General features: G+C 34.3%; 1 protein-coding gene across 4 annotated transcripts in view; it reads left to right on the top strand.

Annotated features, from left to right (window-relative positions):
* The window catches only part of COL11A1 (collagen type XI alpha 1 chain), a gene marked incomplete at both ends in the record, with an annotated part of 129,619 nt that overhangs the window by 81,207 nt on the left and 21,829 nt on the right, over positions 1 to 26,583 (top strand). For all 4 annotated transcript variants that reach the window (XM_079535686.1, XM_079535687.1, XM_079535685.1 and 1 more), the window contains 21 exons: positions 557 to 601; positions 848 to 901; positions 997 to 1,041; positions 3,705 to 3,758; positions 4,644 to 4,697; positions 6,187 to 6,240; positions 7,177 to 7,284; positions 7,964 to 8,053; positions 8,330 to 8,383; positions 9,274 to 9,381; positions 10,710 to 10,817; positions 11,517 to 11,570; positions 15,355 to 15,408; positions 16,122 to 16,229; positions 18,053 to 18,106; positions 19,001 to 19,054; positions 19,158 to 19,211; positions 25,171 to 25,224; positions 25,715 to 25,822; positions 26,011 to 26,064; positions 26,361 to 26,414. In XM_079535686.1, the coding sequence (XP_079391812.1) occupies positions 557 to 601; positions 848 to 901; positions 997 to 1,041; positions 3,705 to 3,758; positions 4,644 to 4,697; positions 6,187 to 6,240; positions 7,177 to 7,284; positions 7,964 to 8,053; positions 8,330 to 8,383; positions 9,274 to 9,381; positions 10,710 to 10,817; positions 11,517 to 11,570; positions 15,355 to 15,408; positions 16,122 to 16,229; positions 18,053 to 18,106; positions 19,001 to 19,054; positions 19,158 to 19,211; positions 25,171 to 25,224; positions 25,715 to 25,822; positions 26,011 to 26,064; positions 26,361 to 26,414 (1,422 nt within the window). The remainder of the gene's footprint in view (positions 1 to 556; positions 602 to 847; positions 902 to 996; positions 1,042 to 3,704; positions 3,759 to 4,643; positions 4,698 to 6,186; positions 6,241 to 7,176; positions 7,285 to 7,963; positions 8,054 to 8,329; positions 8,384 to 9,273; positions 9,382 to 10,709; positions 10,818 to 11,516; positions 11,571 to 15,354; positions 15,409 to 16,121; positions 16,230 to 18,052; positions 18,107 to 19,000; positions 19,055 to 19,157; positions 19,212 to 25,170; positions 25,225 to 25,714; positions 25,823 to 26,010; positions 26,065 to 26,360; positions 26,415 to 26,583) is intronic.

Here is a 26,583-nt window from a genome sequence, read left to right as displayed (position 1 = left end):
TAAATGAGACATGACTGCTAAATCAGGATATCAGATCAAAAACAAACCAGCAAACAAAAAAGTAAATAATAACACATCAAAGAGCAGATTTAAAATTATGAAAGTATAATTATGTTGATCAATTGTCAAATCTTCGTAAAGCTATTAACACCACCGAACTGCACGTATACTTCAGTGTAAGGTTTTTCACCAATAATACAAGAATGTGTGCTTTTTTTTTTTTTTAATGTAAAGCAGGCATTATCATTAATTTTGCTTAAAGGTATACACTAGTATGTGATATGCTAGTAAGATAGTCATTGTCCCAATTATAAAGATTATATTTATAAAGATATAAAGAGATTATAAAGTACCATTCAAGTTCCTTTTTCTACTGGAATATTGTCCAGAATTTTAATCTTCCTTTTATTAGAATACATAGCAATTCTAACCTAACACTGAGCCTAAAGAAAGGAATCTACTGGTTATACATAGAAATATAATAAAGCAAAAAAAATAAGGGCTAGTATTACTATACTGTATATTATTCTGTATTAATTCTGTACTTTCTTCACAGGGATTACATGGCAAACCAGGCCCCAGAGGACAGCGAGGACCAACAGTATGTACTTTTGCTTTGCAACACAGAGGATTTTCTGTATTAATTACCATAGCGTGAAAAATGATTTTGATTTGAATTTGTTACAGTATTCAACAATTACCAAGTTTAGATGTTGTATGGAGGATCACAGTTTAGTAGGAAACATTGGTGATAAGTGGATGAATGGACTGGATGATCTTAGAGGTATTTTCCAACATTGGTGATTCTGTGATTCCGTCTTTTTTAATTTTAAATTTTATTTTACAGGGTCCAAGAGGTTCAAGAGGTCCAAGAGGCCCCACAGGCAAACCAGGTCCAAAGGTAATTGTCAGCCACATTGTACAAATCAGCTGCAGGCTGTTTCTTTTAAAGAAAATGGAGGTTTCATCTTTGAACACACTGTTCTTCTTTTTCAGGGTACTTCAGGCAATGATGGTCCGCCTGGCCCTCCAGGTGAAAGGGTGCGTGAAAGTTATTTATATGCATGGTGTCTTTCCTGCTATATAAGAGTGTGGTTTGGTGGTGGGAGGATCAATTTATTTTTAGTTCTCCCTCTCATCTATTTGCCTTTCTTTGATCAGACTAACCAGAACAAACAAAATTTCAATTCTAACGATGTTGCTTTTCATAAATTTAGGAATGGGTAAGCTCAAGTTAGCTGAAAGCTTCTTCAAGCATAATTTTTTATAAATAAGATGCAGAGAATTCATATACACTTTGCAATATATTCATGCAAGTTACAATTGGACTTTGCAAGTCTCTGGTCTTAAGAATGCCCTTTTTACTGTAGCACACCACTTGTTTATGAGATTTACAAATCACTCAAGCCATCGCTAGAAGATTCTTTGTTGAAACAGCTGATGTTTTTTTAGTTCTGATCAACTAAGAATTTCCTTCAAACTACTTCCTGCATCCTTGAGAAATCCTTCTGTGCATGCTAACATAAAGTTTTCTTCTTACTACTCTTATCAGTGGAAAAAATATATATGCGATCAGTCCATTACACAACAGCAAATAGAAAAACAATTTTAATAAATTAGATTTCTACCTGTGTGTATATTAAGCAAATGACAAAGTATTAAGTGGAACATTGGTGGCAAGAATAAGTAGCAAGTTTTAGTGAAACAAGAATGATGTGTGAAGGAAGAGACTGAGGGGTAGGAAGTTGAGATTCAAAGGAGGAATGAGTTAAGTAGTGTGCTAGATAAATCAGAATTAGACATAGTCCAAAAAAGGAAGTCTATGTTGTCTTACACTGTGGAGGCAGGCTGAGGCAGGCTACCAGGAGCTGAAGAGCAGAGCCTAGTGATTAAGGGGCTTACTGATAACTCCAAGAGGTTATAAGGAAAAGGAACAGGAGAGGGACTGAAAACAGTGAGCAGGTCATCTTAGATGAAGGCATCCCTGGAGATAAACTGATTCGAGCAAAAAGATGAAGTTATCACAGAGCCCCACATATGATATCACTTATGTAATTTAAGCGTGTGCTATCTGTTTGCTTTCCAATAGGGATGAATGTCAGCCAAGGACTAAAACTGTCATTTCTACTCAGCTGAGGCTATTCCAGGTACCAGACATGTAAATATTAAACAATCTGTTTTGTCTGGCTACTGCTAAAATGAAATTCAATGACAAAAAGAAAAGGTAATTTTGATAACGTGATGTTAGTTTTCTAGTGCTATTTCTTACATAATCCATCATTATACCAACTTGAAATCTGCAAGACATTTTGTCAATAAAAAACAAAATGGAAATCTTCTTTCATTAAAAAGGCTCAAGATATGAGAGTCAAAATACAGTGGGAACTTACGAGGAAGACAGCGTAGTAACATCACAAAGATTTCCTCCTTTGCTTTGCACTTAGTTAACTCGGATTTAATATTACTCTGTAAGATTCACGTAAGGACAAATCTCCAGGTTGGGCACAAGTGACCTCTTCTTCAGCTAATTTGCATACTGCTTCATCTACTTCAGGAGGCTGTCATGCTCTGGCAGTCATGCTCTGTACTCTAATGAACTCAGAAGTAGCCAGTACTTTATCAAAGGAACTAAAAGATAGCGTAATTTGGGTGATGTGGCTTCCTGCTTATGATCCTTTGCTTCAAACTTCAAAGCAACATTTCTAACATATTTTGACAGCTGACACTTTAAAAAGCCACATATTTTATACCAAGAGTAGGATAAGGGTTGCACTGTATGATTAGTATACATAGCTCAGCTGTGGAACAGTACAGAATAAATAAGGTATTTCAGGTAGCTAATCTTTGCCAGCACATTAAAAACTAAGCAACGAAAAGTCTTCTAATAAGCTGACGCAGTCCCTTTGAACATATCAGCAATAAATTTTAAGAGTTGGCCTCTGTATTGTTTGATAACAATTTTAGAAACAGTAAGCTAGCATTTTGTGTAAATATGTAGGTGCACAGATCTATGTTCACAGATCTTTGTGGACGTACATGTATGTGCATATGTGTTATACACAATATGCTTACTCATATCATCATCTTTCACTAGATTTGTGAAACAATGCTGCAAGAAATTTTTTTCTCTTTCTATATATATGTATATACAAAACTATAGAAATAAAATTTTCATGCATCACATTTTTTTTTAACCATCTCCACTACTTTTCATGAAATCATGTTTTTCATTCTCCCTAGTAACTTGGAAAGCTTATTCTGTTTGAAAATTTGCATTGTTATCAAAGTTGCTTGAAATATTACCAGACTGCAGAAACTGCCAAAGATGAATATTCATCTATTCATCTATTCTGATAATGCAGACCACCAAACTATGAATGAATTCCCATACTTTATGCAACACAGAAAACAGTGTTCCTTACTCATCGTTAACTCCTACTTTATTATCCCCTATTTCAGGGATTAGATAGAAATACTTCAAAATTGTTTTTTTTTTCTAATTGCATTCCTACAGAAATGGTCTTGTTTTCAGTCTGTTAGTGTGAATTGTTGTACCAATGTTTATAACAACGTAGATGAGTCTTGAGACTTACAAGGATATATTATCTACAGAGTTTATATATTTTACAATTGAAGCAAACTTTTCAGTCCATTGTTGTGGCAGCTGGAGTAAAATTTTGCCTGTTTGCTTCCTTATATACTAGGGACCACAAGGGCCTCAAGGACCTGTTGGATTTCCTGGACCAAAGGGACCCCCAGTGAGTATCTTTTAAATTAAGTAGGTACAATAACAAGAATATTATTTTTCATACAATGTTTCTGAAGGTAATATTTTAAGACTTTTTTTTTTTTAAGAGATGGTTTATGTCTAGACTACAAACATACAAACTTCCTTGATGCTTATGGACTTCTAAGTCTGCGACAAGAACTGACATATTCAAAGTGATAATTCAGACATCATCAGTGCAGCACACATGACATTCAGCACAATATGCCAACTGGAAATCCTCAAGTATCTTGATGCCAAAGTCTGGGTAGCTGACAAGCTGAATTTAAGCAAAATTCTAATACAGTAATATATATTTCCTTTTAGTTGATTCACTGAGAAAAAAATAAAGAGGAAGGAGACATTCAATAGAAGCAGAAATGTGTAAAAATAGTTGTACACATAAGCTGCAGCCTAAACTAATCAAACTGCTTTTCTAGTGTGCTTCTGCGCACTTGTATTAAGTACAAAAGTATCAAACCACCTGTTGTTTTTTTATGCATGTATTTCCTACTTTTACTGCCACTGCCAAAAACTGAAATCCGTAAAATACTCCCATAATCCGTAGTGTTTTTCTTAACTGAGTCATTAGTCAAAGAAAAATGGAAAAGAAATATTTCCAAAATCTCTGAATTTATTGAAATCCATTTTGAAAACTCATGTATTTGACAGCCCAACAGTCACTCTCCAAGGAACCATTAATATGCATCAGGAAGGACACAAGGAAAATGTATCGTTAAAACAATAGCTAAAAACTGTGCAGCTAAAGACTAGTCTAAAATAAAAGACATCAGAGATTCCTGCAGCTAACTATACACTTATTTCAATATTAAGAATGGTGAAGAAATTGTATTTTTAATGTATTTTACAACTTCAGGGCCCACCTGGTAAAGATGGCTTGCCTGGACATCCAGGACAGCGGGGTGAGACTGTAAGTACATGAGCTTTACTGTGCTGCTGTTGTAAACCTCTTGAAGTCAGAATAGTGTGACCAAAACTAAAAAAAATAGAAGCAACAGAGAAAAGGGAAGGAGGTTGGGACTGGGAGATAATATAATGGCAGTTATCTACTGGTACAGTAGGTTAGACATGAGAAATTTTTGTTTTGTTTCCATACTATGAAGGTGAGATTACTCCTTCCTCTGATCAGTTGGTAACATCAGAATGTGCTTAACTAGTCAACAGAAGTAGTAAAAATTAATACTCAAACACTCATATCTCAGAACTAGTGAAGTGAGACTGTGCCTTGAGGCACGATGAGAAATTTCTAAGAAATATGGGCCAAATGATACCTTTTTTTTTTTTACACAGGTGGGGATGGTAGGAGAAAGATACAGGCTTTTAGGCAGAGACCCCTGGCTGTGATACAGCAGTAATCACACACAGAATCACAGAATCATAAGGGTGGAAGGAACCTCTGTATATCATCTCATCTGATCCCCCTGCTAAAGCAGGTTCTCTAAAGTAGTTGCACAGGAAAGTGTCCAGATGGGTTTTCAATATCTCCAGAGAAGGGGAACCAGAACCTCTCTAGGCAGCTTGTTCCAGGACTCTGAAACCCTCAAAGCTTTTCCTTGTGTTTATATGGAACTTCCTATGTTCTAGTTTGTGCCCCTTCTCCTGTCACTGGGCACCACCAAAAATAGCCTTGGCCCCATCAACTTGACTCCTGCCCATTAGATATTTATAAACATTTATAAGATCTCCTTTCAGTCTTCTCCAGACTGAACAGTTCCAGTTCTCTCAGCCTTTCCTCGTTAGAGAAATGATCCAGACCCCTAGTAATCTCTGTGGTTCTCCACTGGACTCTCTCTACAAATTCCCTGTCTTTCTTGAACTGAGGAGCCCAGAACTGGACATTTTGTATGAGCTAGCTGATGGCATGTGAGGTTTGAGACAGAGCAGCCACAAGCAGAGCCAAACAGGAGCACAATGCAGTAGTCATCTGTGTGAACCTCATATTCAAAGCATGTGCTGCAGAAAGTCTGCAGTGTACCCCAAACTGGGTCCTTCTAAGGCCTGTCCAATTTAATCCACCTTCTATGCCTTTCTTTAAAAAGCATTTTTTTAAAAAATATTTATGTATCTGGGTTTATGATTCATGATGTACATATGTAAAAATGTATTTTCAGCTGTCATTCAGCTGCATCACCTAATCAAGTTCACCTAGAGAGATCTGTAAACCTGAATGGAAATTTTACTGCTGCACTAACTCATATCAGCTGGAACTAAGAGCTAAGAAAGATTAATAAGTCCTTCACTTGTAAGCATATTCTGGAAAACCAGAATATCTCATTTTTATTTTCTGAAGGGAAGAACTTAAGACATGGAATTTCTCTTTCTCCTCTTCAGAACAGATAAGAATTTGGCTCTTCTATATATTTTCCCAGGTAACATAGTATTCTATGATTATTTCACAGGGATTTCAAGGAAAAACTGGCCCTCCTGGTCCTGGTGGGGTTGTTGGCCCTCAGGTACATCATTTAATTTCATACTTAACTTTATAAAGTTGATTTTTAATGGTTATATTATAACTAATGCAGAGGGCAGTTATATTTGTTGTATTAAAAGAAATATATCAATGATTATCTTTACTTTGGTGTCAAATTATTCATAACAAAGTTATACTTAGTACTTACCAATAGTTCCATGAAACATGTGAATGTTGAGATTATTTTTGTACTACTATTTTTGTGTGCGTATTCTTGATGTCATCATGAAGCAGAAGTCAAGAATGTGAAGTGAGATTTCTAATGCAAAATAATTTATAAAGAACAATTGTATTATGTGACATTCTTGTCAGAGATCAAATCTCAATCACTTTTAGATTGTGGAGTGTTTTACCAACAAAGTTCAACTTTATCTGATATTACATATTTGCAGAAAAATCAGACATTTGGATTGCCTGGGTTTATAGATTATAGATAATATACAATAATGCCTATTATAGATAATATATAATAATGCCTGGGTTATAGATAATTCCTTTAGTGAAAGTTTTCTACTAGTGCATCTAGAGAGATATCTTTCAACTCTCTCAACTTACAATTCATGTTATATAGAAAAACAGTACAGGCAGTGTTTCAAGACAAGCACAGTATATGAATTTCCCATACATATACTTTTGTAACCTCCTTCCATGTGTGGAAATGCACTGTGTTTTAAGCTTCATTGCCTAGGAGCAAGGTCAAGATTTCAATCTGTGGAAACTGTTCAGGCGTGTCTACAGGCAAAAGGCAATGCAATATTTATTTTATAGGACAAAAATATTTTGTAAGTCAGTTTTGCCTGGAGGGAAAGGTGAGGAATGTATGCTAACCATGCTCACTCAGAACAGCTGGATATTGAGAATCTGCTCCCTCTAGACATTAAAAAACCTTGAGATGACTGGGGTTTACCTTTGTGCTTAGGGTCCTACTGGTGAGACTGGCCCAATTGGTGAAAGAGGTCATCCAGGTCCTCCTGGCCCACCAGGTGAACAAGGCCTCCCAGGTGCTGCAGGAAAAGAAGGTGCTAAGGTATGATGGGGCTTTCGGAAGGGGCAGATATATTGATGACATACTTGTATGTCAAATTATCATGTAAAACATGCTGCATAAAATCATAATTGATACATTTCACGTAGTAGAATTTTGAAGATGGAAAGATTCTGCTCAAGCCAGTAATTAGCTTTTGTCATTGAAAAAATACAGAAACATATACCACACAGTTGTAATGGAAATGCATAGTAATAACATGTTCACACCAAGGTAGAAAATTGTAAAATGACATTTAAAGTGGGATATGTAGTACTGGCTACAAGGCAGTATTTCACTGACCAAATTTAGCTCTTGGCTTACTTTTCACCAGTGGGGCAAAAGAAAACTGTCAATTGTCTAATTACTATATAATTCAATCATCCATTTTCAATGGACACTGTAACTTTTTAATGAATATTATTTTTCAATGGATTTTTATGGCTATATTTTTCACCATTTATATTCTATAACTAATGCTATATTTTGGCAAAATTTGTTATAAACTTAATCGTATTTATAAACTATTTTATTGATAATACTAAAGATAAAAGAATTAGCAGATGAATAGCTGAGGACATAATCTTCTTTAAGACCTAGTATTTAATTTTCAGTACTCAGTTAATGACAAATAATCACATTTCAAACAATTCTGTTCAATCAAAATGTGATATATTTTAAGGGTGACCCAGGTCCTCAAGGTATTCCTGGGAAAGATGGACCAGCAGGACTTCGTGGTTTCCCTGGGGAAAGAGGCCTTCCAGGAGCGCAGGTACAATATCAAGCAGTACAAACATTTGACATGGTTTCTAAATAAATGAAAACAATAGATGAATCCTCTTCATTCATACAACCTTCAGTTATGTCTAAAAATGAATGCAATAGGCGAAGACTTCCAAGTATCCATCATTAAGTACCACTGGCTATATAACCAGAAAGTAATCTATTCAGTTGTTTCTCTGGATTTTGGTGTTCTTCCTGTTATATGTGTTGCAAAAATAACTAGAATTTTCCATTGTAAGAGGTAAATATTTTTTTCATCTTTTAGGGTCCCGCTGGTCTAAAAGGAGGGGAAGGCCCACAAGGTCCACCTGGCCCTATTGTAAGTAAACAAAGTAAACATTCCTCCAGTTCCCCCCAGTACCAATTACTTCTAACTAGCATATATAGTCAGTTATATGGTCTGTCTGGCTGGTACATAGATCTGTGAGCATACCAAACAAATGACTGCTCCAAGTACTGTGTGTGCCAACTATTGTGCTTAGAGGGATCTGGACAAAAGAAAGAGGTGCATGAATGCACTCCAGAGCAAGTTTTTCTGTTTTGTTTTGCTGTTAATGGTTTATTTTTTAGTGGCTCTTTTGTCTGCTGTCTTTGCCTTAAGTTTGTTTTATTCCTTTCTCATACTACTGTGTGTAATGCTGATGGGAGAAGGCTCTTTCTAATGTCAAACAGTCGTTTTTCAGTAACCCATTTAGGGATAGGATGCCCAAATTGAACTCAAAATATGCCACCTGTAGGCTACCCAATTATCAGCATTGAGTTACCTGGAGCTACCTTCCTCTGTCTGTAGCATTTTTCATTTATGGAGATGTTCATTTGTTGAGCATTTTGTTAGCAATCAGTAAAAAATACTGCTACAACCACATAATGTATATAAAAGCTATAATTACATATCTCTTCTCAGAAAGTCAGACAAAACAAGGTCACTAATGAGTTTATAGTCTGTATAAGAGAAATACAAAGCCTTCCATTCTGTTCTGCAGATGGTTTTTTGTTGTTGGTTTTTTGTTTTTTTTTTCCTGGTTGGTTTCTGTTTTTAAAGACAGAAATTGATATTAAAAAAAAAAAAAGAAAAGAAAATGCAAAGAAGGTACTACTCACTGAATAGTACAGGTATCTTCTCTGCTGGCCAAAGATGTGAAATGTTGACCAAGGTCATGAAAAACACTGCTAAATCAGAATTCTCTTATAACATTTCTTTCTTTCTAGGGCTCACCAGGAGAACGTGGAGCAGCAGGCACTGCTGGTCCAATTGGTCTACCAGGCCGTCCTGGACCTCAGGGTCCTCCAGGCCCCGCAGGGGAGAAGGGTGCTCCTGTAAGTAACCACAGAGACACACAGAACTGTGACAACACAGACTTTTCATTTCAGAGTGTTACTTTTTACCATATTAGTATTTGCCTATTAAATGCATGAAATTAATTAAATAGTAAAACATTTATTGCCATACCCTCTAACATCTAAGATGTGTTAAGCTTGTTATTATCCCAACAGTGAGTAAGCAATATGCTCAAATCAGTCTTTCATTAAAATTTATATACAGACACTCTGCATTAAAGCACAAGTATATTTGTCCTCAGCTTCCATTACTACTTGGTATAAATTTCTGATATGTTTTCTAGTATTTATTGTTTCCTTCTGTTGTTTTTTTTTTTTTAATGTCTTGTTGTACTCATCCCTGATATATTATAATCATCTTATGCTGCTATTTTCATTTCTAATATTGTTTCTTTTGTAACAAAAAGTTTTTGTAACAAATATTTTAAATTATCTTGTTTCTCTTATTGAATACATTGAGAGAATATTTCTGATAGTGTGAAACCACTTATAGTAATCTTAAGACATACACATTCATTTATATTATCATATGCAATGGATTTAATATAGCTTGGAGAAAAATTCAGATAATTTAAATTATTTATAAGTTCAGTTTTATAGACATTCAGGTAATATCATTTTCCTTAGTTTCCTGAATTCAGTTATTCACATCCCAAAATATGCTTTCCTGAAATGAAATTATGATTTTGAACTCTATGGACAGCAAAGAAAAAATAAAATAATCACCAGCAAAAGAATTGGGAAAAAAAAAAAAAAAAAAAAAGCACTGAAAAAAACCAAAAACCTAACATAATGCCAGCAATTGTTGAGAGCAAAGACTTTTGTTACTTGAAATTTGTCATGAAAGAAGTTATTTTTGAGATAAGGTTTTAGAGGACATGTATGTGTATTACAGTTGTAATCCTGCATGCACTTATAGGTCTGAGTTAGGACGAGATATCTTTAAGTTTTAATCTGGAATTAATTTACCCATTTAGTAATCCAGTTGCTACAGTGGCATGCATAAACACTTTTTTTTTTTAACAGACTCACAGTAAGAAGTATGATCTTTGTATTTTCTATGATGATTCTGAATATTAGTGAACTCATTCTTTAGAAGTTGTAAGAGACTGGAGGGAAGTGAGGAGCGCAGCATTGAATTCACTCCCGCTTCTAGCTTCCACTTGCATAGAAGACCTAGTGCTGTCTTAGAGCACCTTTGGGTGCATTTGGGACTGTATTGCTGTATAGCTAATATAATTACCTGCACTGAAAGCTTAATTAAACTCCTTTGATAATGTGCATCACTTCCTTTTCTTCAAAACCAGGGTGAAAAAGGTCCTCAAGGTCCAGCTGGACGTGATGGAGTACAAGGTCCTGTAGGACTTCCTGGTCCTGCTGGTCCAAGTGGTTCTCCTGGAGAAGATGGTGACAAGGTGAATAGTAATTTAGAATCATTGGTAATAGGTTGAGAGTGTCAGAAAAATATGTTAGCAGGGGAGATATTCTGTTAACTTTTGGCAGAATTCAGGACACAGCATCTTTTAGGATCATTTGTATTAAATACGGCAGTGTTCTGTTAGTCAGCATTGTATAAAGGTAAAGACTTTGAGGTTTGTTTTTATAATGCATGAGTGTGATTTCCCCACAGAGTGTATTTTCTGTGATTTAATTTAATTTTATTATTATTATTGTATAAGATAAATTTTTCTGACATGTTTTCCTAGAAATTTGAATCGTACTGAAATTTTGAAATATTGTACACTGCACTGAGAAAAAAGTATTTGGTCACATATAGTTAAACAAGTCTGTAAATCACAATACTTTTGTTACAAGTTCATACCAAGGGTGACAAGAGGAACACAATCTCCTTTATTTAGACCTGAGTACCACTCTTACTTCAAAGCCAGGTCTTTGGGGCCTTTGCAGTAGAACAGTCAATAGCCAGATTAAAATGACACACTATTGATTGATGCAGAATTGCCTCCTTTAGGCCTTCACGGTTGAAATTGCAACATAAAACACAGAATAATCATATCAAACAGAACATTTAAAGGTACTGCGATATTGGAGTCAGCTAAGTGTGAAGGAGACCATTCTAAACAAGAACTTTAACTCCTAACTTTCAATTACAGGGTGAAATTGGTGAACCGGGTCAAAAAGGTAGTAAAGGTGACAAAGGAGAAAACGTGAGTAGCAAAGTCCTTTGCCCATTTCATTCTTCATAAATAAAAGGTGTTCGTGCATAAACTACTCATATAGTGTTGCTACCTTAGTGAATAGAAACAAAGAACTATTTCAAAAATGTTTCTTCAAAATAATATTGAGTTTTAACACCATTATTAGAAATACTAAATAAAAATGCATTGTGCTTGTTAGGTTCCTAGAGCTTCCAGAATCATTAAAAAGTAAATGGATAAATTTAATTTCTAAGCATCCTCCCAGTATCATTTTAATTTGTTCACTTTGTACTGGGAGTGATCAAGAATATGAACACATTATCTTACTGTGTTTAAATCAACTGTCTGGATTGTGTGAACACACCCAACTTTGTCTTTTCAGCCATAACAGTAAAGAATACAACAACTTAATAGAAAATCTACTAATACAGCTAATTTTTTAAAAAGAGTATCTAATTATTGGAGAGTGAACTTAACTTATTCAGTATTTCAGAACAGTAAAGACTCCACATGCCATGCCTTATACAGATTTTCAAACATCAATAGGCACAGTAGTGAATTTGGGACTAATTAGGCTTCTAATAACTTAATTTGAGCTTGTTTTGGATTTCAAAATCACTGCTGCAGTTCAAGCACTTCCTCCTTCAGGCTTTTCCCACTTTAAAATTCAAAATGAATCAAATTAGGATTTTGTTTTGTTTCTTAGCCAAAAATTCACCGGTTTTCAGGTAGAAAAACTCAGAACACAACGTAGAATTATTCACAACTAAGCACATTTGCTATCTTGAAAACACTCTGCTTGTTATAACTATATATGCAGTATCATAAAAGTAGATTACTTATGAAATCCACAGCAAATTTATGGCTTCCATAAAATCAGATGATATTTTATGGGAAGATGTAAACAACTTCAAGCAATTTAGTTTTATTACATTTTTATAGAAAAAAATGTGGAGATAAAATGTCAAGAAAATGGCAAGGGTTTTCTACTTTTGTTCATTTCTAAAGATAAGGCTGTCTTTTTCAATTATTTATGTGAGAAAGAAAGACTTCTGCAGTTTTCAGTGCTGAGTATGCATTTTTCACAATCCCATTGCATTAGATCATATCACAAGTGCTATAATAAACTACTTGCAATGCCCAATTTACACAAGGAATGCAATATTATACATATGAATGAGAGCACTTCTATTATAAAACCCATTTATTCATAAAACCTACATCTAACCAAGCTGTTTGGAAAACCCTGCTCCTGAACTAAAATTACTCTTGCATAATCTAAGCTGTTTTAGTTTTGATTAACTTGGTAAAATTAATTTATCAAATGAAAGCATTTAAAATTATCATTTTCAAAATGACTGACTTCTTGGTTAACTGAAAATCAATTTTAGTTTATTTATTTTTGCAATGGTAAACCAGCTGTGGAGTACAAAGTTATGTATTCTGCTCCTCTTTGTCCCCCTAAAGAGATCCATTACATTACGGGCTCTGCATAAATAGAAAAATATTATAAATAGAAAAATATTTAAAGGAGAGAGCAGAGGAAGCATATGAAACAGGTCATGGCCAAGTTCCACTTAAACTCTGCACGCACTCACATGCATATCTTTCTGTTCTTACCTTTGACTTTCTTCTTCATCAAGATGTTCATCAGAGAAATCAGAAAAAATATATGCTGGAGTTTTTTATTTCAGACCATTTTAGCTTGGCTAGTTATACTGAGCATTAGACTGTGACCACTGTTTCCATAGTGAATACTAATGTATTTGAACTCATTTTCACACACCTGCTTTACAAATAAGGTGTCTGCAGTATAATCATTTGAGAATGTATCATGTACATTCTCAGTCTCAAGGTGTAAGGCATTAGTAAATACTGTATGTTTTCCATGAAATACACTATCCACTGTTAGAGTCTGCTCATTTGAAGGCATGCATTTTACTCTGTTTGGAGTCCTATGTATTGAAACCTATTTGCCCTCAGTTGCACTCATTCAACCCTGACGATTTCAGAATTTATTTCAAACCTGCTTTCCTTTCAACATGCTGACAGATGTATATGGGGCAGAGGAAAGGCCTTTTTAGTCACCTCTGAAAGATTCTGAAGAGAAAGTAAGTACGCAGTTCTGAAATCACTGGACATTAGGGGTAGATTTTTACAGTATCTGCACACCCATAAAATCCTCAGTGGTTATTTGCTCATCACAGCAAGGACACTGACAAGGAAAAATTGCTCCCTTTTTCTTGTTTAAGATGAGCTTGAAATATCTTCAGTTCCCTTTCTGAAACTAATAAAAATTTAAGCTTGAAGTTTAACTGTACTACACCTAACAAAAAATATAGTATGTTTTCATATTCAATTAGGGATAGCACAAATTTATTGTTAATGCAATAGAAAAGGGAATCTGGATGAACCAAATAATTTTTAATTAGTCAATATCAAAGTACTTTCAAACAACATGTCACATCAAAATGAACATTTTAATGAGATTAAAAATATGTAAGTTTTGTTCTGGGCCCTGTAAAATGAAGGAAAAAGCAGAGGCATCCTGCAATGTGTAGAAGACGGGCATTCCAATACTGTTCTTAAATTCATACATGCTATTTCCCTTTCTCATGGCAATCCTTCCAATCTACAAGAGCATTCCTAAGAGTGCTTTAATTTAGATTTTTCACAATAGAGTCAAGAGAGCATTGCTTCTTGTATTGACATCATACTTGCCATTGTTCCATAAAAGGAAAAAAAGGTTATTAGAAAAGAGAAGAAAAATATTGTTTAAAATTTCCAGCTACCTAGAAAATAAGATGTTCTAAGATACACATAGAACCCAAAGAAAGAAATAATTTGCAAGACTTAAGTTCCTTTTCCCATAAAGGGTGCAATATTTTAACTGTAGCCTTAGCAAGGTATGCAAACAAATTCAAGCACACTTCTGCACTGAATTAGATTTTTCAAGCCAGAAACTGCAGAAAACTTCTTTGTCATCAGAAATGACAGGCTAGTATTCAACCCATGCAGAATGTAATGCTTTCTGAGCTCTTTTCTTCTTAAGTCTAACCTGTCTAGTTGGTGAAAAAGCCAGATTCAACCTAGCATACCATTTTAACCATCATAAATTTGTGTCCTGAATTCCCAGATTCAGGGCTAAATTTCATCATTATATCAATCTGTTTAACAGAACGTTACAATATGGACAGTGTTACCTACAAAATTATTGTTCTGGAAGACTAACACATAAAATTAAGGAGTTCCTCTGAGATACTTTTTTTCCCATTCTCCTGAAAAGAGGAATAATATCAAAGAGAATGTGGCTCCTAGTGCTCAAAATGAACTTACAATGCAGGTATTAGATGTCAAAATAAACTTTGTACTGTCAACATAAAATATTTACAATTTCATAAAACTAATCCAGTCAACAAGTATTTCATTTAAGGGTAAATTGTTAGGTGATTACTTAATTCTCATTAAAAGGTCTGATATTTTTAATTAAAAAAAAAAAAGTTTCTATCTTGCTTCATGTTTGCACAGGAGTTATTTTAAATTTTCTGAAACCATTACAAATGTAAGCACTTTCAATAAATGCCAGTTTAAGGTTTATTATGGACATGCAAATCTGAGTTTTAAGAGCTGAACAAACTGCTTATTTGTTATGAATGGAAAAGTCTTATGAATAATATTACATTCTCCATGGAGAAATGTAAAAACAATAGCATTTGATCATGCAAATATATTTGCTGTTTATCTCATTCCAGATGCCAGAGTACTCACTCTTCCTTTTCAATGCTTGTTGCAGGGTCCTCCAGGTCCACCAGGTCTCCAGGGTCCTGTTGGTGCTCCTGGCATAGCTGTAAGTAGCTTATTCAGAGCAAATCACAATGTTGCTAAAAATCATTTGATGCTTCAGAGTTCTTAGAACTACGTGGTAATTTGTGCTACTTATTCAGGAACAGATTTCAGATCACTAATAACAGTTGTGTCATTGTGCCCTTAAATTCAGTTGTTCATTATAAATGAGGCTGTACTGCTATTATTTATTAAAATTTCATTATTAAAAATGAAATATTATAAGCAGTGAACAGAGACCATCCTTTCAGACAACTTGTCTGATGGTTTTTTTGTATCACTCAGTGTTCAAATCAGTTTGACACTAAATGCAGTTAAAAGAGATGGTCTTTTTAAAATTCACGTAGTACAAAGTTGTGGGTTTATTTTCAAAAGTTATGAATTTTTTTAGGAGTAAATATTGGTCAGACTGTGTGCTACTCATATATTACTAATATGTAGGTATTCAACAGCTAGAATGTTTGTGAAGTTTATGAAAGAGAATAGGTGATCAGGGAAAATTAATGTGAGGCTTGTATTGCTTGATCTGCTTTAAACCAGGACACAGTCTGATGTTCCATTTGTTTAACAGATTTCATTCATCAGGTTGGTATATACATTTGTAATGACATTAGAGCTAATTCTGAGCCCTCTTCCAGTTGTTTGTCCAGTGATAACACAAGAGCTTCTTCTGTTTTCAGACCTGTGATGTTTTTGTTTCTTGCTCTTTCCAAATAGGGAGGTGATGGGGAGCCAGGTCCAAGAGGTCAGCAAGGAATGTTTGGGCAAAAAGGTGATGAAGGTCCTCGAGGTTTCCCTGGCCCTCCAGGCCCTATTGGCTTACAGGTAAATTCATGTACTGTTTTACCCTCTACTTATAAAGCGTCACTGAGAAATCAGGAGATTGTTTTATTCAGGAATGCAGTTCTCATAGCAACAATGAGCTGCTGGGATTAAGAGCTTTCACTTTCATGTATCTAATATTCCATGGTAAGTATATTGCACTTACTTCAATTAGATTGTAGTAATAGTACTTAAAGTGGATATTACATAAAAATAATTTTGTTTTTAAAGGTAATAATGGTGAATTTTGAATACTTATTAACTGTCAATTTCCTTAATATATAAAATATTACTTTTAAGATTATGTTTCCTTAATAAAGGGCTTTCTAACAAAGCAAGCTGAAAATCAAGAAAATTTGAAAATCTATGTGCATATTTAAGCGATCTCATGATCATTTTATGGCAATTTTACTTAAATATTGAAATATAAAATGACAAACCACTACTTCTTGCCAAAAGGAACTGCCATGTCCAATGATGTATGAAATACCATATCATTAAATCAGTAAGAAATTTTCTGCATTAGAATAAGTGTTCAGTAAATGGCTTTTGAGAATTTTTGAAGACAGAAATATCAAGAAAATGTTTAATTACCTTTGAAGTTTCATAAATACATCCTCTGCAAACTGTACAAATTGTGCTTTAAATTTAATATTTATATTAACATTAGCAAAATCAGGGTCTGAGATTATAACTTTTAAAACAAGCAAAAGGACTATATAAAAACACAACTGTGTTTTTTAATAGTTGATTATTTAATAGTAAATAGGCTTTTACAATAACCATACTCACTGATATGTCAGCCAAGTTTTCACCATAGTAGATAATTGAAACTTACATTATTTTAGAAAAGATACACCTCTGAATTTTGATGAGCCTTTCTACAGTTCAGATTGTGTCAAAGTAGGAGGACAGCTGACAAATATATATAGTGTTGATACGCTGATACTTCATAATTTTTATACAGCTCTGTAGCAAAGACAATAAATTACGTTTTCCAATCTGGTAGTAATAATCTGATACATTAAAAATAGCAGAACACTGGAGATGAAACTTGGAACCAGATCTTAATGTAATATCAATATTGTAATGTTATTGACTCCAGATTCAGGGTAATCTGCACGATACAGAAGCCAAAATTTTATCCTGCATTTAGAAATGCCAACTTAGGAGTGATATTGTTTCTAGGTGGGATAACATTATACTAGAATCAGTACTAGCATCATCTTCATTTTCCTTCTCTTGATGTTTGTTACTAGACAAACTTGGACACTTTCTTTGTAAGAAAGTTTGCATTAAAGCAATGCAGTGCCTCTCAGCAGGATTCATTACCTCCACTGGACACCTTGCTAATGCAGTTTTACAGCTTCCAGTACTGAGGTAGTTTAGACATTTTTGCATGCCACTTCACTGTGCTGCCTCGATCATGTTTTGTTGACATATATATGTCATAAATCATATTGTCCAAACACACACATGGGGTTTGGATAATGATGGCAATGTTCCTGAATTCAGCCACCCTAGATAGCATTTGTGTATAAATAATAATTATTATTATTATTATTTTCTGTCTCACCTTGTTTAAACAGTTCAGGACTACATATGCATTTGCTGTAACATGAAAAGCTCCTTTTATGTATTGATTTATTTATTGTAATTAAATTTTGGTGTTTTGTTCCTTTCCTTGCCCTCTCTCCCCTCCACCTGCCCCTGCCCAAGTTTCACATGTGGATCTGATTTCTATTGTTTCATATTGATTTATATCTCATTATTGCAGATACTCTACTAACAGTTGTTTGGGTTTTTTTTTCTTCCTTGATTTTTAGGGTTTGCCTGGCCCACCAGGTGAAAAAGGTGAAAATGGCGATGTGGGCCCAATGGTGAGTTTTCTTCCCCACTAGTCATTCTCACAATAAATATTATCCATGTATTATTGTCTTTTCTCAGAAACTCACCATTTGATAAGCTACTCCTGAATTCTTTACCTGACCATGAAACTTTTTTGTGTATTGTGAGCTATCTCTGGAATTTATTTTGCTTTCCTGAATCCATCTCCTCATCTTTAAGATGAAGATTTATGTAAAAAAGTACTTAGAAGTAGCTACGCGTGTCTGACGGGACAAGGTAAAAAGAGTCAGGAATGAAGAAGAATAAGGAGAGACTACTGCACTGGAGAATTCAGAGCTGCTATTCTGAAATAGCAACTTCAGGGCACTGTTACCATACCATCAAGGATCAGTTGCACTTTTTTCCATGGGATTGTAATTGCAGGCTAATACTATTTTGCTATGTTTACATTGTTTCTCTGGGTGATCTTGAGTCTATATTTGTTGAAGTGCAGTGATGCTTTCTGGGCTGGTCCTGACTGAGATGCAAGCTGTCTACCTAACGCACATGCATCCAACAATTGCCAGCCTTTTTTATTGTTGTTCATCTGTAGTCATCATGGTGCAGTACCATCACATGGCTGTTAACAGACAGATAAGCTACTCTGGGGCCCTTGCACAGAAGAAAGTGTGTATAGGTAAACTGCAGGGAAAATGCAATTCAGGAAACCAGTCTTCATGAGTCCTAATCAGGTCATTTTCAACTCAGGTACCATATAGCTTGGATCCCTCCTGAACTCATGCATTGGAAGCAATTCAGCCCTGCTGTAGAACTCTGAAGACTAAAATTCCTCTAAAGGTTGAGGATATTGTTTCTAACTGGCAAACAACAAAGAACTATTTATCTTACCTTTTTTTTAAATATACCAAATTGTCTTTTTGATACAGGGTCCACCTGGTCCTCCAGGTCCAAGAGGTCCACAAGGTCCTAATGGAGCTGATGTAAGAACTTTTCTTTCTCTTAACATTGCTTTTGAAATTCAGTAATAAGCAGTATATTTGGGATAACTGTATTTGGAATAACTATCATCTTGTATCATCGCAGGGTCCTCAAGGTCCACCAGGCTCAATCGGCTCTGTTGGAGGTGTTGGGGAAAAGGTGAGAATATTGAAAATATCATTTCTAGAAAGAGAAAACATTGAAACTGAAATATACATTTTGTTTCTTCTTTGGTGCTACACAGATATATTATAGTTCCCAAATAGCCTTCATTGACTTAATAATTATTAATAGTGATCAAGCTATCTAATTATACTTCTAATAGCAGAATTACCGTTTGTTTCTTTTCTTTAATATTTTACATCACAAAAGTATTAAAGAGTCGAGAAAGAGTCGAGGAGAAGAGTAAGCCTTATCATTGCTTAATAAGTAAGGCTATAGTGATTTCCTCAGTTTCACAGTTTGATGTTTACAGTAACATGATTGGATTCAACAGTATATTTCATTTTATACAGCTTTACCTTAGAATACCATAAATCTTTCTATCTGGAATGTTAAGAATATAAGCTATTATCTAATGTATCAATGGTAGACTAATGTGTCAGATGTGAAACAGAACTGAAATATCAATACATATTTATTTCTCATATAAATATATACAATTCCAATAAAGTCAAAGGCCAGAGAATGATTTATCGTTGTTGAAAACTTGACTTAGGACTGATACTTGTTAGTCAAAATTATTTTCATTGCTATTTTTAGTTCTTTATTCAGAAAATTTGCTAGCAGATATGTTTTTATTTTAAAAAAAAAATCTGTATCTTAACCTAAGAAAGTTGCAAAATAACTTTTTTATTCTTTTTCTTTGTTTTATTTTGTTATGTGTTCGAATCACCAGAGTAAACTATTTTAAAATGCAGAGCAAACACAAAATTCAAAAGAGATTCTCTTGAAATTACTACTTTCATATTTATTTTAACAATTTAGACAACAAATTTCAGCCCCATCCTGGGTGAAACCATAAAGCATTTCTTTGTAATGCTACAGATTAAATATAATTTTTTTTCTTTAAATCTGGGTCAGGCATTTGGAAAGCAGATTTTGAAAGCTATATAAGGGGAGGGAAAAAAATGGAAACATATACAGTCTCCCGTATAGGTAATTTGTTGAAAAACTATGTAGATTGATCCTGAGCATTTAAATATTTCCCACAGCATATCGTATACATTCAATAAAATTCATGTCAATGAATCCTAGAAATGACATTCCTGGAAATGCCAATATTAACAGTTGTCAATTCTGGAAAAATATATGGTATTTCTTCCAAGTATTGGTAACATTTCAGATTGTGAAGCAAGTCTTACCTTTTCTTTCTGTCCATCAGATAATTAAATGCACAGGTACTTTCTCATCTTCCTCGTACACCATCACTGAAATTCTTTACTTCAGAAGTCTTAAATTCTGCTACCTTTCATTTATCTTCACACTGTTTGACACAGTGTACCAATACTGTAATTTTACATACCAATTTATCAGATCTATGAATTTAGAAAGAATGACATAAGTATCAAGTTAATAAAAATCATTTCATGATCCTTTTCTCAATTACTGTCCAGAAGCATGTGATTCTGCTTCATAGAAAGGTATTCTTTCTTTTCATAAGATAAGGTAATTGTCATTATTTTTTCAGGATCCTTTTTATGACTAATACTAAAAATCATGAAAATCTGCAGTTTGTTGTAGAAACTTTTCATTCTTCTGTGATAACAAAAGATATTTCACATGATAACATTCTGTATTATTCGTATCTACACTAAAATTGTCCAGCTTTTTCATTAAAATGACTATCGCCCAGTAGAAATGGCATTCTTATGTCTTCTATCTTTTTTACTAGTAATTGCATGAAAGGGAATAAATATTATGCCCTCCTGCTTGTCTGCATTATTAACTGTGTGTTGTCTCTAATTCCCAAGCTTGTGAAATTGTTCTTCCAGCCTACCTTTAAAAGAGTGCTTTACAACTTAAAGAGCTGCAGGATTTGTTATTCCCTCAGGAAAGAGTATCAAAAATGTGCTTTATTGCAAGCACTGGTAGAGATGGGACATAAGTTGATCTAATGGAAAAAAAGTCTGTATATCAGTGAAATACAGGCAAAAAAAAAAAAAAAAAAAGCTCTGTGCAAACAAAAATTATTCAGTGTCCACTGCAGTACTGGGAAAAAATGTTTATTGTGGGAACATTACATCCAGGAGTGAAACTTGCTACTTTAAAAACAATCTTGTGTAATATAGTGTTCTATTAAAGTCAGTAGGAATTTGGACGTAGGTTTCAATCACATCTTTAATTGTTATTGTTTCACAGTCAAATTATATTCCAGTCATTCTAATTACATTCCAGTCATTCTGTAAAGACACTGACTTGACAACTCCTTACTCTTCTCCTCCCTGCTATTCTTCCATGTGATTTAGAATCCCCACAAGCAGACCACTAAATTTAATTTGAGAACATGATAATTCAGACAGTGTATCACTGCTTGTCATTTTAATTTCCTCTTGCTTATTTCCTGCATTGTCTGTGTTCATACAGAGAAGCTTCCCAGTACATTATTTTGGAGATTTTATTTCTTCTAATTACTTCCCCCCCTTCTTAAATTTTATCATGTGACTGATATCTCTTCCTAGTTAGGACACCTTCCTTTTTAATTTGAGGTCCATTTAATGAGTTCTGCAAATTTAGAAATAATAAAAGAGTTGTTTTGTCAGGAGGATTTTGTTTTTATGAGTCATTCATATCACATGGTGTTCCCACAATAGGAGGACTGTTCAGGCTTCTAAACAAAACATACCTATTCTTCCTCTTCCCGCATACTTTTTTTCCCAGTGCTTTTCCTATTATGTCAGTATGCTTTGGCCTCTGCATCCCTTCCAGGAAAGAGCTATGCTGTAGATAACACTATGCAGTGTTGACAGTAGAATGTGGAAAAAATATTTTGGCATTCTGTGTCACTGTTGAGTAGCAAAATATATTTGCTCATTTTCGTATTTGAATGGATGAATTAGAAGGAGATATTTTGATATTTGACAAAATTACCAACAATTTTTGTCACATGTAGTGTAATGTATGTTTAACTATCTTGTTGGTTCCTCTGTTGTCCATACAAAATTCTGAATGTTCAGAAACAGTACAAATGTGCATGTAGCCTTGCATTATAAATGCCTGTATCCATAGAATAGTCTAGAAGTCTTGTGACTTACACTCTTACACTCAACCAAAACCAGTTAAAACCAGCTTTCACCCTAAGATTTATTTTCTTTTTTCAGCTTTTGCTTTAGAAAAATGAGAAATAGAAAAAATACCAGCTCATGTTGACCATTTGATATCAAAGGCCTTATGTGCTGATATTCTAAATCTCCAGTAAATTGCTCAAAACTTTCAAAACTGGGCCTTAGATGTGTAGAGTTGAAAACAAAATTACTCTTTGAAAAAAAAAAAATATGTATGCATATTGATTGCTTCTTTCCACTTAATTTCACTAAAAAATTGTAGATTAAGAGCTTGTAACAGACAGAGAAAACAGAAAAAGTAACATTAGTGCTGTGCTTCTCTTTGACAAAACCTAATAAAAATAAGCTCAGACTTACAGTGTTGAAGTTAATCTGTGATAACTGTGTTGGGTACTCTGTCTTCTTACAAACCTCTCCCACTTTCATTTGTACATACACACATATCTGTTCAGTCATTAAGATAATTAAGATGGTTGTGACAATTTATGTAACCTGAATGTCTATCCTTGCAACATCTTAGTTTTAATATTTTTGCATGACCTACTGACTCTTTCCTTCCTTCCTTCCTTCCTTCCCTACCCTCCAATTTGCTTGTAAGCCCTTCCAAAAAATATAACACATCTATAGAATTTCTTTCTTGATTAAATTTACCTCTCCACAGATCCCTAATACACGGAACAGTTACACATGCATATACCTATGTGACAAAAGATTGTCTCCTAAAGCCACGCTTCTCTTATTATCATTATTTTTTTGTTATTATTTATTTTGTGAGGGTGGCAAAAAGGAATAAAAGAGTAACCAAAACTTCTTCACAACTCAGTCAGATACAAGGGTGTTCATTTTTAGAAAATCAATAGCTGTTTTCCAGAAATTAACTGAAAGATGGCAGCTTTCCATCTACTGTGTCTCTGTGCTTTCAATGGACAGCTTTCTAGAAATTATAATAATAAATTTTTTTTAAACTACTGTCCTTAGCTTGATATAAATCATTCTGCTCACATAATACAAGGGAGTTTTTAAAACTAAACCTTTCTGTGAAATGACATGATGCTTTGTAGTTGAGAATTTCTACTAAAGACACTGCTGCTGAAATTCTGTCAGAGGACAGCACTAACATTTAAATGATCTGGCCTGATGACAAAAATAAATGAAAAAGAAATCCAGAGGTGGAATATATCTGTTAGATCATAAAATCTATTTCCCAACTGAACGTGAAATATTTCCTATGGAGGAGATGAAGTAGAATCTGAATTAATACTACCCTTATCAAAAAGGCAATGAAAGACAAATTTTTTGATAATCATAAATATATATTCTGTAAATAAATCAGCTACAATCTTGTCTATCAAAACATTGTTTAATTCCCTTGCCAGCTGTCTGTAGCAGTTGCAAACTTTTATAATACTTAAAAGTTGTAACATAAAAAACAGTATGTGAAAAAAGCAAGGACTGCATGTGGGAAGAGTCATATCTGTATTATAAAGCAGTATATGATTTTAAAGGATTAATGTCAGATTAAACTGTAACTGATCTCATCTTACACAAGTGCCTCTTCCACACGTGTCCTTTGAGGAGAACATCTTGACATTTCCTTGCCATTCTACATTTGCTTTCTTCCACATTGCTGTTTATTGTGGTTTTACTGTGCAGTGAGTTCATGTGGGCTGCCTCCATCTGCCAATTTCAACATGTGTGCTATAGCAGGGATCCCTGAGATCCTAGGATCTGTGTTCTCCACAGGTGTTGACTGACTGTGTAGGTCAGTAAGTCAGAAAAAGCCCATCTTTTCTCTCATTGCAAGATATCATAAAATGAAGATGAGTTTTTCAAAGGAAAGAGTAAAAGAGTTGCTTTCAAATCAAATGTGAATCATAAATTTAAAAATCTTTTGTCAGGAAGGCAGAAATGAACTTACTCTCTGAGAAGCGTAAAAGGGATTCATACTGGCAGGGGTGCTTGTCAGGCAAGACCTGACACAATCAGTGCTCTTAAGTCTCTCAATTAGTCCTGCAATGAACACCCTCTACTGAAGGGCTGTACTGAATTTGGTCTACACTGCAGACTCTGCTAGATAGAGTATCTCTACTACCTTGAATATCATCTTTATATATATTTATAGAGAGAGATATTTATATATATATATTTATATATTTATATAGAGATATAAATAGATTTTGTATAGATTTTCTTTGTATTGTGTTCTTCTCAAAGCCATCTGATATATTACATAATTTCCATCACCAGTAAATACATAACATATTCCTTTGTGACCAGTGATCAAAGTTTTACTAACTTTATGCTATTATGTTATTATTTTATGTTTTTCTTTGTATAATTATTTATTTTAACAGTAGCTCTAGCAATAATGTTTCTGCTTTATTAAAATTAATTTCAAATCAGTATTATCATATTTGTAGGGATTTGCCTCCAGCCAAAAATACATGTTATAGAGAAATATATATATATATATATATATATATATACACACATGCGTACTTCTTTGACTTTTCTGTGCCTAGAAAGGAAAAAGACAAACAGGAAATTTGCAATATATGGGATAATAAAGGGGAATATCTTCCAAAGCCTGAAGGGAAAGTCAGTCTCCCTTCTCATCAGAAGCTTAGTTTGAAAAATTGTTTCTAAAATTTCAGATTCCACTTCTGCAGAAACACGTGTCCCAATTGCCTTTAGGTAGAGTCAGTAAGAGACAACTCCTGTAAGCTGTTATCATGAATAAGCATGCAAAAAAAATATGTAATAACAGAAGCAAATTCATACAAATATCTAATGTCTACCTAATGACTCATCAGTTTATCCTCACACATGTATAGGGTGAACCTGGAGAAGCTGGTAACCCTGGACCTCCTGGAGAATCTGGAACATCTGTGAGTCTTTTGGTTTTGTCTTATTAACCTGTATCACAATAAACAAAAACATAAGGTAGTGCTTACTTTAAGAAACATTTAATGAGATTACTTGTGTTTTTGTGTTTAAATTTTCAGTGAAGACCTTTCTTACACTATTGAAATGCAATTTGTTTCCTTATAACTATAGCCACATCTTGTAGTAAGATGTGACAAAGTTGTGAAGACTTCCTTAAAAGAGTACTAGCTTTGATATGCGTATTTTTTCTCTACGGAAGCAATTCATTGATGCAAAATAGGTTCAGACTCACATCTGGTTGCAGATGTTTGCACTCAGACCTGAGATTAAGAAGTTTTCGAATCTGAGGCTGAGGGCCTAATATCCCATTCACATACCAACATTTAATGAGGAATAACATTGCCCAGATCTGAAAAACAGTTTCACCACTGTAATCTTTCTTTAGCCATTCAATTCTCAGACAATATTTTTTTGTTCATGTGTTTCCTACAGGGTCCAAAAGGTGAAAGGGGAGAAAAAGGTGAGGCTGGTCCACCTGGAGCAGCTGGACCACCAGGTGCTAAAGGACCTCCAGGTGATGATGGGCCTAAGGGTAACCCAGTAAGTAATATTAATAATTTTAACAGAAAGCACAGCATAACATTGCTGAAACTGTGCTACATATAGAACTACAGATTAAACTGTACACTGGAACTAAATTTATCATATTCTTAACAAAATATTTCTGATGACTGTTACCTGCTTCTCTGTGCATGACATCTTCCTTGTTTTTTTCCTGATTTACCTAGGGTCCGGTTGGTTTTCCTGGAGATCCTGGTCCCCCTGGAGAGCCCGGTCCAGCTGTAAGTATATTTGAAAAGCAGCTTTAGGTCCTGGATTTGGTCTGCATTCACTTGCAGTTACTGCCATCTCTTCTTGGTTTGGAAAGGAGGTCTTTCCTGTTAGATTTATTGCTTCGGCTATTCATATATTTCTTCAATCCTACAAAAAAAAAAATTAGAAATCTTTAAAAAGTTTTGAAAATGATTGTAGGAAAATTCTCTTCAGAAAACTAGTGTTCTTGTATTCATCTTTGAAACAAAGTTACTGAATTTTTCTGAATTTGTATCTTTTGTTTATTTTCACATGATTTCTGTAGGGTCAAGATGGTGTTGGTGGAGAGAAGGGCGAAGACGGTGATCCTGGTCAACCTGTGAGTTGTTTCTGTCATTTTCTTTTGGCTACATTTTCTCCTGTGCTGAGAAAGTGCTTTTAGCTGAATCAGTGTTTTCTATGGATTCATACTCTAACAAATGTTTTCTCAACAGATTCTTTTTATATTGTACTGAAAAATCTCTTTATTTCCTTGTAGAATTAGACTT

This window comes from Tetrao urogallus (assembly GCF_951394365.1).
Source record: "Tetrao urogallus genome assembly, chromosome: 5".
NCBI classification, from domain to species: Eukaryota; Metazoa; Chordata; class Aves; order Galliformes; family Phasianidae; genus Tetrao; species Tetrao urogallus.
This window is presented reverse-complemented; position numbering and strand designations above follow the sequence as displayed.